The following is a 21,139-nucleotide window of genomic DNA, read 5'->3' on the forward strand; positions in this document are numbered from 1 at the left end:
TTAATTATGTTGATGGCGTAAAACATCCTTTTAATTTCAAGAACGTTTTAGAGTTTAATGTGCAACTTATAATCTTTTGGCATACTAATCTTTAACGTGGATAGCCTTCCTAAATTAAAAACTTAAGTTCGAACCTACGTACAAATGCAAGCAAACAACCTGTTAGCACGCCGGTAGCTTATTTCTTTACATTTCCTTTTGCGCCTGCAACAACTTACCCAAACAGGATTGTGCTTGGTGTCATACGGGCCACTTGAATTTACTGACCGTAGTGCATCATCGTCCACTAAAGGGTTAAAGTAACAGGTACACGATGCTCCTGAGCTTAATGTTGCATGTTTTAAATTTTCACTTGTTCCTTTCTCACATGGTCTCTCTAGCTACTTGGAGCTATGGTATTTTGGAATAGTGAATAGTTGCCTAATCCAAACTGAAACGAATGTGGGTGTTTCAAAGCAAAGCAAAGTGCTGCTCTTGTGCTGAGACGTGTAAACGGAACATTGACTTGGCAAAAGGGCAAATTTTAAGCTTGGAATGTTCTATTTATGTTCGACTTAACGAAGATAAGTTGCAGTTTGAAATATCTATTGAGATCCGACGAAAGCCAGTAATCGCATTACGAATTTCGCTATTGTTAACAATGCAATCCGATTGGTAGGTCGATGAGATGTAGGTAATTGAGAAAAATTAAAAAATAAACTAAAACACTCAACTCATTCGTGAGTTATTTTAAAAATTGTAAAGCGAAGTAGTATATGGTTTACTACATTTTTGGACCTTCAAGAAGAAAGTCGCTCAGAAAGCTACCAGAAGGTATCGTTCTTTTCTGTTTATGTACGGAATGATGATTTGCACCGCAAGTCTTCAGGCAACAAAAATGGTTTTTGCCGAACAGAAGCCCTGAATTTTTCGAAATCGTTTTTTTATGGCAGCAAGTTTGGCATCCGCAGAATCATCAGAAGGATCCATGACAATGGCAGACAAAACAGATTTATTCAACTGAATTGGTTTCGTAGCAATTATTTCGAAAAACATACCAATGCCAATTAAAGGACAATTCGTTGATTGGTTGAAATAAGGATCAGCAAACGAAATGTTAAGTGGAGTCCTCCAAGCTGTTGCATCTATATTGAAATGAGGCTGAAATTCAGTGATCCTTGGAATAATAGCTGAAAATGCGGCAGTGTACGGGATTTTCTATGATTTAAATTTAGCTTGTGTGGTGGTAAGATGTTATGAAGTTTAACTGAGACGCTGAATTTATGATTGCTTCCCAAGGCATAAATATCTCAGTTCTATTTCTTACGTACAGAATAGCAGTTGGAAGCAACACGTAGTAGGTTTTTAGTTTAGAGTTTAATGGTGATCAGGTTTAAGATTATGAGTATAAGCATTAAGAATAGTGTTTATAATGTAGATGGTAATGCCTGAGAGCTCAAGAGCGGGTCGGAACATGGAAATAAAAATAAATAAAAATGGTGCAAATGGGTCGTGATTCATATGCAATATTGAGTGGTGCTTCATGTGAAACTATCCGCAGTTAGTCCACTTTCATTACTACAGACTATGCCTGCCCATTGAACAAACAATTAAGAGAAAGATGCGAATTCTATACCTCTCTAAATCGAAAGCAGTTCGGCAAATAATCTCGCATCACAAAATACTGCCTAATTTGAGCTAAGCGCAGACGCAATAAATGTTCTTGGTTATATATGCTGGATCGCGGGAACCTCAATTTAGTTTCATATTATTATCCATGAAAGGTGCGGAAATTTTAAGCTTTACTAGTCCTTCCATCGATGTCTGCGGAATCAAATAACAAGTTTAAAAAATTTATCAAGTGAATCACAGAGTCTGGATCAAACATTTTTTGAGCATGTCAAAAAAAAATTAAAAATAAGACAACAATCTGGCCGCTTAACAGGGCACGAAGCAGCCTATTACTTTTTACTTTGAAAACGCAAAGCTAAAAAGGCTGGCCGAAATGCCTTTAACCTTTGTTTTCATTTGCATTCGAATGTAAGTATATACATGACGGCTTAATATGTTGCTGTGTGCACTCTGTAGCTATATGTCTTTGTATGCTCCCATTTTTGTGACCAAATGCCCGCAAACAACAACAAACTAAAATTCTGCGACATAAGAACTATAATCAAATCAAGAAACGAAGAGCGTTGCAAGTGCATTAGTACACATATGTGCGCCAAATTTAATGCTGGCGGTCAGATTCAAACAAATACACAATCGCTTCTGGAAAGTTTGACGCTAAGAGCACTTCAAGTTGGAAAAGTGAAAAGTCTGGGCTTTCAAAATTAAAAAATATTTGCGAAAAGGTTACCAGAAATACACGCTGTCGACGACCGCATGGATAGGAGAGTGCCCGGGCGGCGAAAAAGTGCCTAGGAAAAGCGGAAGTGGGTCAAGGACCGAGTCACTGACTTCTACAGTGCTTGAAAAAAATCGCGGGACAGCGCAGCTGCTGCAACAACAAAGGTTTTCCCATTATCCGACTAAACTTGTCGAGGGCACCTCTTTGGGACACAAACCTTAGATTCCTCTTACCTGTGACGACGACGACTTACCTGTGTGGACGACACCGACTTGATTCAACTCCTAAACCGCGAAAGCAACGTTGTGGTTTTATTCACCACGAACAAAAAAAATTGCAAGCGCAATTCGTACTCAAAGAAGTATGAAAATGTGGTCTCGAAGATACATCCGCAGCTGAAGGAAACTTTGTCCACCATTGTTGTCCAGTCGGCGGACAGCAACCTGGTGTCCATCTACCATCCCAGAAAAGATCCCACACTGGTGTTCTTCAGATGAGGAATTTCCATCCTTTATCATGGCGAGGTGAACGAGGCAAGATCATGGACTTTTTCTTCGTCAACCTCGAGCCAGCGGTTAAAGAGCTATCCGAGCACCTCACACAGGCCTCAATGAGGGCCTTTACGGGGGACTGGTTTGTCTTCTTCTAGTCCGCCGAGTATGCCATCTGTCAGCGGCTCTTTGCCGTTTGGGAGTCTTTGGGCGGAAAGCTCAAGCGAAAGCTGAACATCGTTGGGATGAATTGCTTGGAGTCTGGCATCCCAACGGCTAAGAGACTTGGTACCTTGGAATCCCTTGCTTTTATTTTCTTGAGGCAGGGCAAAATGTACAGGTACATGGCCAAGCAGTAAATACAGGGACATCTCACGCAGAGCTGACGGCGGTAGGAATTGTGGCATTGGTCGCCGTGTTGACTCTTGTAAAAAATTTACGAAATTGTTTAGTTCGGAAGCAGCACTGAAAACAAAAAATTAAATTAATTATAAAGCGGCGGCCACTTCGGACAGCAGCAAGGCTTTGCACAATTCTAGCCTCGGGAGCAAAACCGTCTTGACTGACGGCCTCGCCTTTGCCGTGATCAGGTTCATCATTATCGTGGTTCCAACTTTAACGCGAACGTAGATTGCAGCTTCATACGCTTTCTGAGAAGCGTCACGGAACCCATGATGCTCTACCTTCAGTTCTGGCAGGAACGCGACCCAACGGGGAATGCGGAACAGCTCGAGCACGAAATAGTTTTTTAAAAAACGGTCAATTTTTTGAGAAAAAACTTGGGTCCTACCCACCGAACGGGTAAGCATGAAAATTAGCTTGAATTTGGCTTAAAATTCCAACTGGGTTTAAATAAACGGTGGGTTCTACCCACCGAACGGGTAAGCATGAAAGTTAGCATGAATTTGGCTAAAAAGTCCGACTGGGTAGCTTACAGACTAACTCCGCGCTCCCACATACGTAACTCCATGAGCATGGGGAGAGCGGAAAAATAAAGAAGATCGGAGACGAGCGGTTCCCAAGCTCGCCTGACGTGATGGCATTGAGGGTGCCTAGCTGATTGCGTATACCGAACTCCTTCAAAAATTAGCTTTGAATAAGCGGCGGCGGTCATCAGATTTTTCTGTTTGGGTTCACTGGATTCCTTTGACTGTATTCACAGTTTTGTACCCGGCTACTGGAAATTTTTCGTCGCCGTGTCTGGTGATGCACTTCTATACCTTTTAGGCTAAGGTTTGATTTCATCAGTCCGCCTGGACCGTTCGTATACGATCCGCATTTTTTTGGAAGACATAAACATCCGCCCCAATTCGGACATTTGTATAGTTTGATCTTTAATACTATAAAGGTAAATCCAAAAAGATTTTCGTAATAAAGCTAAGCCTTGGCAGGCACTACTGGTCCGAAAGGTATACTTACATTTAAAACCGTCCATGTAGTTAAGTCTGCACGTTACTGATACATCAGCTTACTACCAAACGTTGTCTATTCAAGCAAATATTAAAAAAAAAATAAAACAAACCTTATTCAACCTGTAACAGTAAAAATTGGTTTCTAAATAAAATTATTCCATTTATGTCCATCCTTACAAGTTGTATTATTCAACTTAATATAATGCTACACGTAAAAGCAGATAAATCACTTTTTGAACTGGAATGCCCTAGCAGTCCATGGACACTTTATAATAATATATATAATATCCTTATCTTATACGCTTACAAAAGTAAATTTTATGAGCTTAGGCTGTTGATTGAATCTACTTATACCTATATTTAACACTAGATCTAGTATCAATTCAAGAGATATTTATCTATTTTCTATATTTTAATATCATTGTTTTCGAAATTAATATATGATCTCTGGCAATGAAAGGGAGTATAATGTATTGAAATGGAGTTTCGATTGTTTAAAAATTAAATTAAAAACATAAAAATCTTGGAATTATTTTAAGAAAAACAAATTATCAGAGTTTAATGTTAAATAAATGTTTCGCAATCTAAATAATATTTCCACATACATTTTAAGTTACTTATTCTCCTTAAAAACGTGATTATTTTTATTTAATTAATTTATTATTATTATTATAAAGGCTTTATATATACTTTGGAGTCAGCGATGTGGAGACAATCAGCCCATTATATACTCCAGTAAATAAAACAAACTTCCAAAGCTGCAAGATATGGCAAAGAGTGGTTAATCTAGAATACATAAACTGTTACTTATTCTATTATAATTTTTCTTAACCTATGAGATAATAAAATATAAAATATTTTTGCATACTAGGAAGCCAATTTTTTTCCTCTATTTTAGATATCTTATGTACTGGCTGCCGTAATAATTTTGACATGTAAATATTAATGCCTTCATAATTTTTATTTACATGTGTGCACTTCGAGTACTTTTGTACAAACTTGACATTTAACCTGGCAACACCAGTGGAACTTGCAATTGCAGCGATCGTTAACTATAATATTCTTTGTATTATAGCCCCGGCCACAGCATAGTATGGCACAGCTTTCTAGTCCAGATGAGTTTTTACGGCAAACACGTCCATGAGTACCTTTCGAAAATATAACTTAAGTGACTTCCAAAATATATTTAATAAACTTACCTGGCCATTGTAACGGGTGACTAGTTCGACACCAGTCCGGACTTTCATCCAAATAAATAAGGTCATGGGCTGTGGGCACGGTAAATTGCGAATCTATTACCTGAAGCCGCCCACGTTTGTTAATTTTAACTTTCGTTGCTTGTTCATATTTCCCATGCAGATAATCGCCTGAAAAAGGATAAAGATAGGTGGAAGATTATATAACCAAACAAAAAAGCAGCTCGAGGTAAGATAAAGGTTACAACAGCATCTTTCTTTTTATAGCAAATTATGTGACGGATAATGATTTAGTTGGCCATTAATAAAATACAAATTAATGATTGATTGGTATGTAAATCGGTATGGTAGCTTTCAATATCTTAAAATACCTATTCAACTACATATTAAAATTATATGCGAAACTCCATTTAAATTCGTGTCAAAACCAAGAAGTATAACCCAAAAGTTTTCCATCTCTGTCACTACAATATCATATAATATTATTTCGAAAGGAATTTATAAATTTTGCTCAGAGACATACAGAAGAAGACAGAAACAAATGTTCATTTGGAAACGGCCTGTCAAATCTGGTTTATTAAATCGCTATTCGACAAATTGCTAAATCGCTAGTTTACTACATCGGAATTTTAAGTAAAATTTTGTGAAGACGCGAAGGCTACTGTTTGGAAAAACTCCAGTCCTAATTGATTTACCATCACCCCCATTTGCAGTTTGCAAGGCAGTGAAGGGATCATCTCAGCCGAATAGATCTAGCCATATTCGTCTATCCGTCCGTCTGTCCGTTTTAACGCAAACTAGTCTCTCAGTTTTTAAGCTATCTGAATGAATCTTTGCAGTTAGTCTTCTATATACTCTGACACATATATGTATATGTCGGAAAATGTTGCCATGGGAGCGATCGAACAATATTTACAAAAAAAACTTTATCAGTTTTCAACATTTTTCATCAAATTTTGAGACATAGCTATTTTATATTATTCTACAACTTTGTTTAAAATTGAAAAAAAAAAAAAAACAGTCTACTATATCATATAGCTGCCATAGGAACGATCGAGAAATTAATACAATTAAAAATAATAACTTTTTCAGTTTTCAACAGATTTTCCTCTAATTTGAATTTCTAGAATTTCCGTTTTAATTTAATTAAAATCGGCAAACTTTTACTTATAGCTGCCATACAAAGGATCAGTACATATAGAGGGATATGCAAAACGGTGAATGTAGAACTGTTAGTATAATATTTATAGGTGACTGAAATGAAAGCAGGCAATAATTCTTATTTTTAATAAAATTGTAACAATATTTAGTGATTTTTTTTATTCACGTTGTTTTTCTTTCTTGAACTCGATCTTCCGTCCTATTTTTCTTCTTCGATCTTATTACACATTCGATATCTCGATAACTCCTAATGCTATACAATAGTTCCTATCGATATTAGAGTTAGCTAGTATTTAATATTTATAAAAAGTCTGTTCACGGTTCCCGCATTTTCTTGCCGCGCACGTTTTGTCTCAACCTTTTCAGAAAGGGAGGTACAGGTACAGGAAAAACGGGATCCTGTACCTCCCTTTCTATACCTCCAACACCGATATTTCTTCTTTCGCTTAGGTGCCTCAGCCGAGAGAAAGGGTAAGAACCCTTTCTCTTAATCCTAATCAAAATTTCCCGGTTCGCTCAAATTTGCTCACCCCCGGTCCTACCTAGCCTTCTGCTATCGATCCTCTAGCCCGTTTCAACTCGAAATGCAACACCACCCAAGGATTTGGAAAGATCCTATTGGATTCCGGCGTTTCGGCAGAATCATTGGGAGCATTTGGATCGGTATCTCCAGCGCAGTTCAGAACGATGCCCAACGCGGGGCCCACGTCTTACGGGAAGTAGAATATCTCCAGTTGTCTTGTCCATGTGTACTTTGTGCTCCCCCTTACAGGTTACACGCGGATATTCTTGGCGTGGTACACACCCAAACTCCTGCCCTCCAGCTCGTATGCGTTTTTGCCTATTGCCTTCACCACCCTGGGCTTCAGGAACTTCTTAGCAAACTTGGCGTTAAATTGCTTCCCGAAGTCGGTGAGGACGAAGTTCTGGCGACAAAGTTCCTCCTGACCTGGCCTTGCAGCGAACACTTTGGCCCTCTGGCCGTAACGTTGTCGACTGCGATCATATGAGGTTTCTAGACACTTTCGGACCTTCTCCTGCACGACTCGGAGAGTATATCGGTGTCTTCAAGTGTCGATCGAAGATCCTCGACTCAAACTGTCGCCCATTGTCCGAGGCACGATCTTTGGAACCCCGAAATTGTAGAAGACCTTGTTGATAAGGAAATCCACATCGTTCGAGACTCGCTTCCCTCATGGCCCTCAGGAACGTGTACTTGGAAAAGTGGTCCTCCACGATGAAAATCCAGGCATGTCCTTTCTTCGACCTGTACCTGCCAAGGAAGTCGATTTACAGCTTCTGGAATAGCCGCTCTGTCTGTACTCGAACACCGATCCCGACCATCATCCGGTGATTCGGCGCCTTCGACTCCTTGCAGACCTGGCATCTTCGGACAAATTCACGCATCAGCACTACCATCCCGCCGAAGAGTTTCCAGAGTCCTTCCCATTCCGCTGTGAGCTGCCTTTGGGTCTGTATGGGCTCGCTCAGCAAGGCTGTGGGTCAAACTCCATAGCTCCCACGCCGATCCGACCACCTCGTCGTCCAAAGTTGAGGTTCGCTTGAAGATGAGCCCGTCCTCTATCCTAAGATCCGGTAAGTTATCCTTGTTAACTAAAATACCTCGGACTAACTTCTAGTACTCATCTCCAGCAAACTCGGTGGTTTCAAAACCCAGCTGCAATCTCCTCTTACCCCCTTAAGCGTGTCTGTCACCACGTTCTCGCTGCCTTTCCGGTGCTCAATGGTGAAGTGGAATCCCTGGAGCTGCAGAGACCACCTGGCCAGGCGCCCCGAAAGATCCATCTTCAACCATTTTAACCTGGCGTGATCGGTGATGCATGTAAATGATATGCCTTCCACATACGGTCGGAACTTCCGGAACGGCAGGAGCGCTGCAAGACACTATTTTTCGGTGACGGTATAATTCACCTGGTGCCTGTTCATCATTGCCGAGAAGAATGCTATCGGCTGCTCCTGGTTGTCCACGTTCTTTTGGAAAAAAAACGGCTTATACTGGATGTATAGGTGCCGCTTGAAATCGGCGCGCTGCCGTGGTTAGAGCCACCTTCAACGCTTCGACTGTCAGCTGCGCTTCCGGACTCATAGAAAAGTTGTTCCTATTCTTCTTGAGGGGTTCGGTTAGCGGCGCTTCCAACGTCGCGAAATTCCTGACCAGCCAGCGGTACCCAGGAACACGGACCTCCTTCAGCGACCTCGGCTCTCCCATCCTTCTGATTGCCGCCACTCTACCGGGATCAATGATCAGATCTCCACCTAAGACGAACCCTAAGTAAGTCAAAGAATTGAAGCAGATTTTAGATTTTCTCAGACCGATGGTTAATCCTGCTTCCCTTGGGCATTCAGCGAATCGTCGTAGGTACCGGAAGTGCGTCTATATGTCCGGAGCCAGTATGAGCAGATCATCAAAGTAGACGAACATACTAGATCGGATTTCGGCTGAGATTACTCGGTCCATGAGTCTCACCAACCTATGTGCCGCATTGCATAGACCGAAAGGCATCACCCTGAATTGTTAGAGGGGTCGACCAGGAACCGTGAATGCCGTCAACTCCTTGCTTTTCTCGTCCAGTTCGATCTGCCAGAACGTGAACTTCAAATCCACACTGGAGATGAAGTGCGTTTGATCGATTCTGGACAGGATTCCATCGATACTAGGCAGGGGTAAGCGTCCTTTACGGTCACGTCGTTCAGTTTCCTGGCGTCTAGGCAGAATCTGTTCTTTCCAGGCTTCGGGTTCTTGCTCTCCTTGATGACTCCCAGGACTAGCATCTTGTCGACCACGTCCTCGACCACCTTCTGCTTGGCCGGAGACATCGGATAGGGCCGGTCTTTGAAGAAATTTGCTTCCCTAGACCAGTGGTTCCCAAGCCGTCCTTCTCGAAGGTGAGAAACCTCTGCTTGATTTCATCCAGCTCCCGGGAGTCGGCTCCGAATAACGTCCAGGATTCGGGGTCCGTCTTCTTCTCGTCGTCATCCTCCTGGTCTGCGTAGTGCTCCATTTCCTTGGCGTGAACTTCTTCGGCATTCTTCACGCCCTGAACCGGGATATCTTCCACTACAGCCGAAGCCAGGTCAAACGTTCGCCAAAAATCAACCGATCCTCGCCAGTAGCGATTCGCACCACCGAGAAATATTTTTGCACCGTGACACCCAACGCGTCCACCAGCTTCCTGCTGCCTTTCCCGAGCAGACTGACTCTCGCTCCGGTGTCTAATAGCCCAGTCAGCTGCTGGGCTAAAACCGATATTTGGGCATAGGGATCGTGGATCTCACCCCGCTTGACGGCCGCAACGACCACTCTCCGCTTCTCCTGGCGTTTCTTAAACCGATCTCGGGCCTTCATGACGGTCCGGGATTCCTTGCGCATACCACTCAGGTGGTGTTGTTCGAAAATCCGGTTTCTTACCTCTAAATAATGTCGCATGCGCTCTTCATAGGGTAAATATCTTAACCTAGCAGTATTATTATTCTTATCCATTATCTGCTTCCTTTCTGGCTCCTGTGTGGAGTGGCTTCCTGGGTGAGATCCTCCCGCTTTTGGATCGCCCAGCCATCCGTTTCCCGCACAATTCGGACATTTAGGCGCAACAACGTCATCCTTTCCACAGCGGAATCAGAGCACCTTGGACAGCTCCTTATCGAAATCCTGGAAACTTTGGTCCATGGCTCCACAGTTCCAGCAGCCAGCCCGGAAAGGATTTCGAGGCCGCTTTCGGACTTCCTTCATTTGCAGTGGTTGATCGCCTCCCGCAGCAACAGCTGATGCATCCGTTGATGTTCCGTCCCATGGCTCTGGAATCTGTCTATCAGCGCTCGGCGCAGTTGATGCCAACTGTCCAGTCGGTGCTGCTGCACGTGCACTCCAACGCCCTGCCCGTCAGCAACGTGTGGAAGTTACGCATCACTTCGGCCCACGAGCAACGAGATTGCCTCTGGAATTACTCCAAGCGGAACTGAAAACCCTCGATGCGGTTCCGCTCGTCCTCACTGCTGAACGAGATGTTCCACCTATCCACCCTCGTGCCATGGGAACTGTCTCGCGCGTCCCAGTTGACGAACATCCGTTCGTCACGGAAATCGCCAGCTCGCGGTCCTCCACGCACCAGTTGCGGCCCACGCAGTCATCTCGACGCGTCTCCTCAGCCTCTGTGGAACCGTCGGGGCTGTTGTGTAGTATGCAGATATATTGAATACCTACTGTACCAAGAGTACTTTACGGGTACACACTGTACACACTTTGTTGCAGTGTTTACATAATTTAAAGTCCCGGTCATAAACCTAAGTGGCCGAAATATGAACCGATCACCGACATTAGCCCGCACATAGGCTGTGCTAGTGTCAGCATAAATGCAACACGAGCGGACCTCATGTATATATGTGAATATACCTCCGCGCTCCAGCCTAAGCGAGCATAGCTATGTATTTAAGAATATATATAACCGTCTCTACGCTGCCGCTTTTGGCAGCGCAGCTACGTGACTTAGACTTCCTTAGCTGTTTAGACATATTGATAAGCACAGATACCATTTCAAGCTCGGAGCGGCAACAACGGCTGCTCCAAAAACAAAATCAATAAATAAAGAATAAAACACAAAACTCTGAACCGATGCATCTTTTTCATTTGGATTGGAGCGGGAATGCTACTCATACTACATGGCGACCGTGACAATCTGGACCTGTAAAAATTAAAAGTCAGGACAGTGGCGAATGGAACATCAACTACATGGTAACCGCAGTGAGTAGAGTGTGATGTGTGCTAAGCGAAGTGGCGTGGTGAAGAAATTAAAGGCCAGAATGGCCGAATTACTGAAGCTATTGAATAGCGGAATTAACTTAAAGTGAACTGACTCGGTAAAACTACATGCCGAAGTGGAACACATTAAAAGCTTACTAAGCGAAAAGAAAAATAAAACCAAAGCCACACACACATCCACCTACCCTGCTATTCCAAAACTGCCTCCACCAGAGGAAATTTAGATCCCGAAAGTGAAAAAGAAGTGCCCGAACGACTGCGAGGGAACACTTTTCACCCACATTGCGATTACACCTGTGCAGCCAGCACCGTTGCCTCAACATAAAAATAAGCCTGTGCGATGCCCGGCACCGGTACCGCCTGACCCCATAGGCCTAGGAGCAGCTGAATCAACAAGTGTGAGGGGCAGGCCGCCCCTTATGCCAACGAAGAAGCGTCAGCAAAGCCAAGACCGGCGACGACCAGCTGACGCAAAGGACACTGGAGGAATCCCTTACTACAATAATCCTATTAACAATTGCACTGCGTTGCATAAATTTTTTTGAATTGCACTGCGATGCATTTTTTTTTTATCTTAAAATATAAATTGTAAAAGTGAGCGAAACAAAATGGCAAATAAATTATAAATTAAATTACACGTTTAACTTAAAAAATACTATAGCAGTTCACAGAAAAACACCCAAAATAGGTTTAATAAATGTAAAAGAAGTGGACTCCACAGCAAATGTTATAAATGAAATCGAGACCAAAACAATAAACACAGATTTAACGAACATTTTATTGTCAATTATTGTTTTTATCATGAGCGCATTCATTTTGTATTAAGCTTATGTTTCACAATAGGTGCATATCAAAGAAGGCTAAGAAAACATATAAAAGCGCTGACAATAATTGCAAAGATGTTTTAAAAATATTCTTCTAATTACAAATATGTATATCTATACATACATATGTATATCTATACTATAAATAAATAAAAACAAAAATTACCTACTCCTTGAGCACAATGTCTAATAATGAGGCTGAGATTAGGAGTACCGACATGAGCGAGGAGATGCAGAAAAGTGCTATTGATTGCGCAACACAGGCTCTTAACGAGTATAGCATTGAACATGATATTGCCAAATATATTAAAACTGAGTTCGACATAAAATTTGAACCCAAATGGCATTGCATTGTCGGCAGTAAATTCGGATCGTATGTGTCACATGAGCCGAACCATTTCATCTATTTCTATTTGGGCGAGTTAGCCATTTTATTGTTCAAGAAAGGTTAACGAAATTAACAATCCCACTTGCTAAATTTTTTAATATATGAGAATGATTCTAGCGATGTTCTCAGAAATATTCCTTTAAATAATGGAATGGGACGAATTATATAAAAAATTAAATAATATAAAAATTGATGTTGACAAATCCTATGTCATTATCAAGAACCCGGCTAACACAGCAAAATACTGTGAATAAGCATGCCGAAATATTAGTAGACCACTTCAAGATAGCGCGTATACTAATACACGACCAGAGAGACCGGCTAGACAAAGCCAATTGGTCTCGAGTATCTAAGTTCTTGAACAAATTACGAGAGAACTTAATATACATAAAACAAAGGTATAATTTAGCCATTTCAGTGCCAACTATACTAAATACCCCATTGACAATCGAAACGGGCAACGAGTCAGAATTGTTAGATCCACCTGCACTTTAGCAGGCTTAGACATATGATGAGGAAATAGAGGAAAGATAACCTCACTATTCCCGCAATCCTTACTTAATCTGAATTGTCAGATCATACTCTGATACATACGACAGCATTGTAGAACTAAAACCTACCACAATGGCTGACGAAACCATTGCCTAAAGGGCATAAATTAAAGAAATATCGAATGCCATCTCGGAGTTTAACGGGCAAAGGATACACCTTCAGAGATTCGTAACAGCTTTGAAGTTGGTTAACCCTACGAAAGGTACATTCGAGATGTTGGCTGTAGAAGTAATCAATTCCGAAATAATTGGATCAACATTATACAGAGTCCAAAATGAAAAAACAATAGAAGCTATAATTAAAAAACTGCAAGATACTTTCGTCACCTTCATGAACGTAGCAACAGGAAAAGAATTAGTTTTTCTACTAGATACAGGCGCAGAAATATCCATATTAAAGGAAAATTCCGATAATTGTCAAAATATTCAAGATAATCACATCATAAACATACAGGGTATAAGTCAGGAAGTTTCCAAATCAAAAGGCTTAACTTCTATTGAAATTCAAACTTCTAAGTACATAATTCCACATGATTTCCATGTCGTACATATGTAATTCGCTATTCTATGTGATGGAATACTAGGAATCGATTTTATCAAAAGATACAACTGTCAATTAGACTTCAATCCGTCTGAAGACTGGCTTATAATATGACCAAATAACCTCAAATATCCGATTTATGTTCCAATAGCATACAGTTCTGGCAACAACTCCCTAATTGTGCAAGCAAGATCCGAAGTCTTCCGAAAAATCGAAATAAATTCTGAAGAAGACAACGTATTAATTCCGAATCAAGAAATTCAGCATGGTATCTATATCGCAAATACCATAGCAACAGTCCAAAATGCATATATTAGATTACTAAATACCACAAACACAGATAAAGTAGTTTATATCAAAAATATTCATAATGAACCACTTTCAAACTACGAAGTAGTAAAAACGGATTTCGAAACCAGGCAAAAAAATTGTATTATTCCGATCGCTCACTACGAATAATTTGTATAAACAAAAGCTGAGATTAACTGATAATGAACCCGTATGTATAAAAAATTATAGAAATCCTCATAGTCAAAAAGACGAAATTCAAAAACAAGTCTAAGAACTTATCAATGATAAAATAGTGGAACCCTCTGTATCGCCTTATAATAGCACACGTTTACTAGTACCCAAAGAGTCACTTCCAAATTCGGAAAAGAAAAAATGGAGACTAGTAATTGACTATCGTCAAATCAATAAAAAACTCTTGTCTGATAAATTTCCACTCCTTAGAATTGATGATATTTTAGATCAACTAAGTAGAGCCAAATATTTTTCATGCCTTGTTTTAATTTATGTTTTCACCAAATTTAACTCGAAAAAAGTTCACGGGATATAACATCCTTTTCAACAAACAATGGTTTATATCGCTTCACGCAATTATCATTCGGTTTAAAAATAGCGCCAAACTCTTTTCAGATAATGATGACTATAGCTTTCTCTGGATTAGAACCTTCGCAAGCATTTCTTTTTATGGATGACTTAATAGTCATGGGTTGTTCCGAAAAACATATGCTCAAGAACTTAACTGATGTTTTCGTGAAATGTAGGCAACACAACCTAAAGTTACATCCCGAAAAATGTTTATTTTTTATGCATGAAGTCACTTTCTTAGGACACAAATGCACAGATAAAAGATCTTGCCCGACGACAAAAAATACGACGTCATTCAAAATTATCCAGTCCCACATGATGCGGACAGCGCAAGAAGATTCATTGCATTTTGCAAGTATTACAGACGTTTTATAAAGAATTTTGCTGAATACTCCCGTCACATACAAGATTATGTAAGAAAGATGTAAATTTCGAATGGACAACAGAATGTCAAAACGCTTTCGAACATCTTAAATCAGCATTAATAAACCCTACTCTGTTGCAATACCCAGATTTTAGCAAAGAATTTTGCATCACAGATGCTAGCAAATACGCTGGTGGAGGAGTCCTAACTTAAAACCCGAATGGACTACAGCTTCCAATTGCATACGCATCAAGATCCCTTACGAAAGGTGAAAGCAACAAGAGCACTACAGAACAAGAATTAGCAGCTATTCATTGGGCAATAACACACCTCAGACCATATATTAATGGTAGACACTTCACTGTCAAAACAGATCACAGAGCACTTACCTACTAATTTTCAATGGTAAATCCCAGAATGAGACTTGAATTGGAGGAATATAATTTTACGGTAGAGTATCTAAAGGATAAAGATAACTAGGTAGCCGATGTTTCTCTAGAATAACCATCACAGACTTAAAAAATATACAAACGAACAATACGATACTGAAAGTCACTACCAGAAACCAAAGTAGACAAAAATCCTGCGCAGGAAAAGAACAAATAGAATTGCCAAAGCAATCTATAGAAAAAGCTTCAAAGCCCAACGTATATGAAGTCATTAATAATTATGAAGTACGTAAAGTAGTGACCTTGCATGTAAATAATAAGATGTGTTTATTTAAGCACGGAAAGAAAGTTACAGCAAGATATGATGTTAGCGATTTGTATACTAATGGAACCATTGACTTAGGTCAATTCTTTCAAAGGCTTGAAAAGCAGGCCGGTATTCACAAAGTCAGCCAACTCAAAGTGGCACCGTGGGAAAATATCTATGAACTCGTTTCAATTGATAATTTTAAAATAATGGGCAATAGAACATTGAAATCATTAAGAGTAGCGCTACTCAACCCGGTGACCGTAAAAAAAAAAAATAATAATAAAGAAAAAGAAGCTATATTGTCTACATTAACACAACAGTAACACAACTAAATACCTAGTAGCTATACCTAGTGCAAATACAGTAGCGAAAGCTATATTTGAAGATTTTATTCTAAAGAACGGTCCAATGAAGACGTTCATTACGGACATAGGAGCAGAATATAAAAATTCAATTATTGAAGATCTATTAAATATTTATTCAAAACATAACTTCAACTGCACACCACCACCAGACAGTAGGTACCGTGGAGCGAAGCCACAGAACACTCAATGAATTCATTCGTTCATACATCTCAGTCGACAAAACAGATTGGGAGGTTTGGCTACAATACTTCGTTTATTGTTTTAACACGATCCCCTCTATGGCACATGACTATTGTCCATATGAGCTAGTTTTTGGTAAAACTTCAAATTTGACAAAACAATAGCATAGATAGAATGGAACCCCTTTATAATATAGAAGATTATGCTAAGGAATCCAAAGTTAGATTAGAACAGGCATTTAATGCTAATAATGCTAGATTCTCTCTCATAGGCTAAAACAGAAAATTTTAGTTTAGATTTCGATTTAAAATAGGAGATCAGGTTTTATTGAAAAATGAAACAGGACATAACCTAGACTTTAAATATACGGGTCCTTATAAGGTAGAACAAATAGGAGATAGAGATAACATAACTATAACAAACACTAAAAATAAACAAGAAAGGAAGCTAACTTCGGCACGCCGAAGTTTATATACCCTTGCAGATAGAACTTCGATGACTTCCTGAATTCCTTCCATACAATATAAAATATATATATTAATGTTAAAAAAAAAACAATGAAGTAATACCTGCTCTCATTTCATTCACCTATACATATTATATTTTCAGTTTTACATTCACAGATTTGCATTTTTGCTCCACATCTAACGATCGTTTGTATGGCACCTATGTGATATAGTCGTCCGATTTTCATAAAATTTGCAACAAAATTTAAGACTGATATAAAATGTCTATATTTCAAATTTAATGAAAATCTGCTGAAAACTTAAAACGTTATAATTTTTAATTATATTCATTTTTTGATCGTTCGTGATATAGTAGTCGGGTTTTTTTTATAACTTTACACAAAATTTATATTAAAATAAAATGATATTTGATGAAAATCTGGTGAAAACTGAAGAAGTTATAATGTTTAATTTTATTAACTTCTTTTATTTCTTATAAAATGGCTATGTATCAAATTTGATGAAAATCTGTTAAAAAACTGAAAATGTTATACTTTTTAATTGAATTAATTTCTCGATCGTTCCTGTAGGAGCTATATGATATAGTCGTCCAATTTTGATAAAATTTTACACAAAATTGTAGAATAATATGAATTGGCTATATCTCAAATTTGATTAAATTCTGTTGAAAACTAAAAATGTTATCGCCACCGCGATTGTCAGTCTTCCGACAACAGCCACCGCCATTCTCATTCCTCTCAAATTTCTCGATCGTTCCTATGGGAGCTATATGATATATTAGTCCGATTTTCATAAAATTTTTCACAAAATTGTAGAATAATATGAAACGGCTATATCTCAAATTTGATGAAAATCTGTTGAAAACTGAAAATGTTATACTTTTTAATTGAATTAATTTCTCGATCGTTCCTATGGGAGCTATATGATATAGTCGTCCGATTTTCATTAAATTTTACACAAAATTGTATAATAATATGAAATGGCTATATCTCAAATTTTATCAAATTCTGTTGAAAACTAAAAATATTATAATTTTTTTTTTTTTAATTTTCCGATCATTCCTATGGCAGCTATATGATATAGTCGTCTGATCCGGCCCGTTCCGACATATATACGAGTAAGAGTATATAGAAGACTAACTGCAAAGTTTCATTCAGATAGCATCAAAACTGAGAGACTAGTTTGCGTAGAAACGGACAGATGGACAGACGGACATGGCTAGATCGACTCGGCTGTTGGTCCTGATCAAGAATATATATACTTTATATAGTCGGAGGTGCCTCCTTCACTGCGTTGCAAACTTCTGACTGAAATTATAATACCCTGCAAGGGTAAAAACAACTAGTACACAAGGATAGATTAAAACCTTTTATTTCATAACCAATTTAGTTCTTTTTATATTTCACGTATGGCCATACATAGCACAAATACCAAACATAACAATACATAAGATACACAAAAAAAAAAAAATATATATATATATATACAAGTATATAAGTATAATACACTGCGTTTCACTTGAATAGCACACTTTACATAGGGAATTTTAAATCTCGAAATCTTTTAAACAAAAAGAAAACTCGTTGATGTTTTTGTCTTCTTGGACGTTGATGCACTAAGGTCAGTACATACAAGTGGCCCGTATGACACCAGGCACGTGCCTGTTTGGGTTAGGTGTTAGTAGGCGCGATGGAAAATATAGGACAGAATACGAGGAAAATTGACTACCGGCGTGCTGCCAGATTGTTAGCTTGCATGCTTACTAAGTATGTTAATATCAAAGATTTTAATTTGGGAAGGGAATCTACGTTAGAGATTAGTGTGTACAAATCATTATAATTTGCACATAACACTCTAAAAGGTTCATGCAGTTCAAAGGAGGTCCTACAGTGGCGCAACACTAATGGGATATAGGATCTAGTGGTTCTACATGGTACATGGAAATTAAGCTGACCCAACAAGTCAGCACTTTCCACATCACCATGGATAAGGTTAAAAATAAAGGTTATCCCTAGCATCGTTCTACGATTGGCTAAGGAAGGCAAGTTTATTAATAGGAGTCTACTAGAGTAGGAAGGTAATCTTTGGTTTGCATCCCAATTTAAACCGCGTAGAGCGAAAAGTAAAAAGTTCTTTTGAACCGACTCAATGCGTTTACTATGGACGCCGTACTGAGGGCTCCAAACGCAGCATCCATATTCTAGGATAGGACGAACTAAGGAAGTATATAAGGATTTAGTTACATAGGGGTCATTGAATTCCTTCGACCACCGTTTAATAAATCCAAGCACACCCCTGGCCCTATTCACCATAGACGAAATATGATCAATAAAGTCAAGTTTTGGGTCCAAGCGGACGCCCAAATCGTCAACTGTATTAATTCTTTCCAAAGAGCAGCCGTTCAGAGTGTAAGTAGCAAGCTTAGGAGCGACACGAGAGAATGTCATTAGCTTGCATTTCGAGCCATTTAAGTTTAATAAGTTTACACGGCACCAAGTTTGAAAATTATTAAGATCTGTTTGTAAATCCGACTGGCAGGCAACGTCATTGTATTGCACGCAAAGCTTGACGTCATCCGCGTACATAAGTACTCTGGAGTTAGTCAAGACTTTGGGCAGGTCATTTATGAACAATGTAAACAATAAGGGTCCCAAATGGCTTCCTTGCGGGACACCAGATGTAACCCTTAGAATATTGGATAAATTATTCTTAAAGAGGACCTTTTGCGTCCTGCCATTCAAATAACTAGAGATCCAATTAAGAAGATCACTTGGAAAACCCATTGAATCGAGTTTTCTAACGAGGAGAGAATGATTAACAGAGTCAAATGCTTTACTGAAATCAGTATAGATTACATCTGTCTGACAATTATTATGGAAGCCCTTTATAATATAGGAAGAGAGCTCCAAAAGATTTGTTGTTGTTGATCTTCTCCTAATAAAACCATGTTGACATGGAGAAATAACCGATCTACAAAGGTGCTGTAAATGAGGGGTGATAATATTTTCAAATAATTTTGGGATGGCCGACAACTTAGAGATTCCTCTATAATTGCTGGCATCCAATTTGCTACCTTTTTTGTGGAGAGGAATAATAAACGATTCCTTCCAAATAATGGGAAAGTGGGAGGTTGCTAAGGACAAGGTAAACAATTTCAGAAGGGGATAGCACAGGGCGTCGGCACAATACCTGAGCACACAGCCAGGAATTCCGTCGGGACCTGGCGAATAAACTGGCTTGACACGATGAAGATCTAAAAGGAGAGAGCTTTCGTTTAGGCTAGGACAGAAAATTAAGTTCGATTTGGGTATGTCGTAGGAATAAGTCTGGTATATATACGAAGAGCTAGAATAGGTTGTTTGAAAAAACTGCGAAAATAGATCGGCTATTGCCTGATCATTATTTGCGGTAGTATTTTCAAATGAAAGCGAGGAAGGATTTGTTTTAGGTTTACGTTTAGTGTTAACGAAATTATAAAACTGTTTTGGGTCCTGTGAGAACTGGGCCCTACAACGAGTTAAATAGTTTTTGTAACACTGCGCGTTCAGCACGGAAAAGTTTGACCGAGCTGATAAATAAAATGAAAGGGCAGATTGAGAACCGGTGATTTTAAATTTAGCATACAGTCTAGATTTTTTATTTTTAAGTCGGCTCAACTCTTTAGTAAACCACGGCGGTTTATTCGAGCGTGGCGGATAATATAACGGAACACATTCAGTAAAAAATGAATTCATGGCACTGTAAAAAATATCAACGGCAACTGCCATGTCAGTGCACATGTATAGATCGGACCAATTGAACTCGTTTATAAAATTATTCAGCCGTTCAAAGTCCGTTTTGCGAAAACATAGGACTTTATTGGCTGGACGGTCAGAAATATGCTGTACGTCACACCCAATATCAAGAGTCACATCGAAAGTTGGATGAAAGGGATCTTCGGGTTGCGTCAGAGGCGCCACCCTTGCTAAACTGACTCTCGCAGGATCAGAGACGAAGCAAAGATCGAGCAAGCGCTGTAAGGAATTTCGAACATGGTTGACTTGAGACAGCGAAATGTCAAACAAGCCAGCGATAAAGTCATGTTGTGTAGGTGTATTGAGAGTATTGGTGGAATTATTCGAGCACCAAATAGCACCAGGGATATTAAAATCTCCAAGAACTACCAACTGGTCTCTATCCAAAAGTCTACTGGAAACCATCTGAATAGCGGAAAGGTGATTCCAATAAATAGGAAGTTCCGACAGTGGAGGTATGTAGGAACAGGTAATAAAAATTGAGCTACCTTTGATAGATAGCTTCACACAGAGGAATTCAACATCGTTGCATTCCTCGAAGGTTAATAATTCTGACGTGAGTGAGGAGTCCACCGCTATAAGAACTCCACCCCCGCGTCTGATAGGGCGATCTAGCCGATATACCGTGAACACAGCTGGAAAAACTTCGGAGCTCAGAATCTCCGGCTTTAACCAGGTTTCTGTGAGCACAATAACCTGAGATGCAAACGAAAGGCTATCAGAATAC

At 39.4% G+C, this 21,139-nt stretch overlaps 1 protein-coding gene and 2 pseudogenes across 35 annotated transcripts in view; 2 read left to right on the top strand and 1 right to left on the bottom strand.

Annotated features, from left to right (window-relative positions):
• Nucleotides 1-2,577: 2,577 nt before the first annotated feature.
• On the top strand, nucleotides 2,578-3,303 carry LOC110187609 (uncharacterized; annotated as a pseudogene).
• A 1,089-nt stretch (nucleotides 3,304-4,392) lies between these two features.
• The window catches only part of Wnt5 (Wnt oncogene analog 5), a 208,524-nt gene continuing 191,777 nt past the window's right edge, over nucleotides 4,393-21,139 (bottom strand). For 24 of the 35 annotated variants that reach the window (XR_015273203.1, XR_015273197.1, XR_015273205.1 and 21 more), the window contains 2 exons: nucleotides 5,432-5,599; nucleotides 4,393-5,380 (listed from right to left, as the gene is read on the bottom strand). Coding sequence is in view for 25 of the 35 variants with exons in the window: in XM_086839714.1 (XP_086695840.1) it covers nucleotides 5,193-5,380; nucleotides 5,432-5,599 (356 nt within the window). In the remaining 10 variants the exon portion in view is untranslated. The remainder of the gene's footprint in view (nucleotides 5,381-5,431; nucleotides 5,600-21,139) is intronic. The other 11 variants (XR_015273198.1, XM_086839734.1, XM_086839738.1 and 8 more) reach the window with 2 other exon arrangements.
• LOC110187606 (dynein light chain 1, cytoplasmic pseudogene) lies at nucleotides 12,373-12,642 on the top strand (annotated as a pseudogene).

Source organism: Drosophila serrata, unplaced genomic scaffold (assembly GCF_035046125.1).
Source record: "Drosophila serrata isolate PLE 108 unplaced genomic scaffold, ASM3504612v1 contig_82, whole genome shotgun sequence".
In the NCBI taxonomy this organism is placed as follows: domain Eukaryota; kingdom Metazoa; phylum Arthropoda; class Insecta; order Diptera; family Drosophilidae; genus Drosophila; species Drosophila serrata.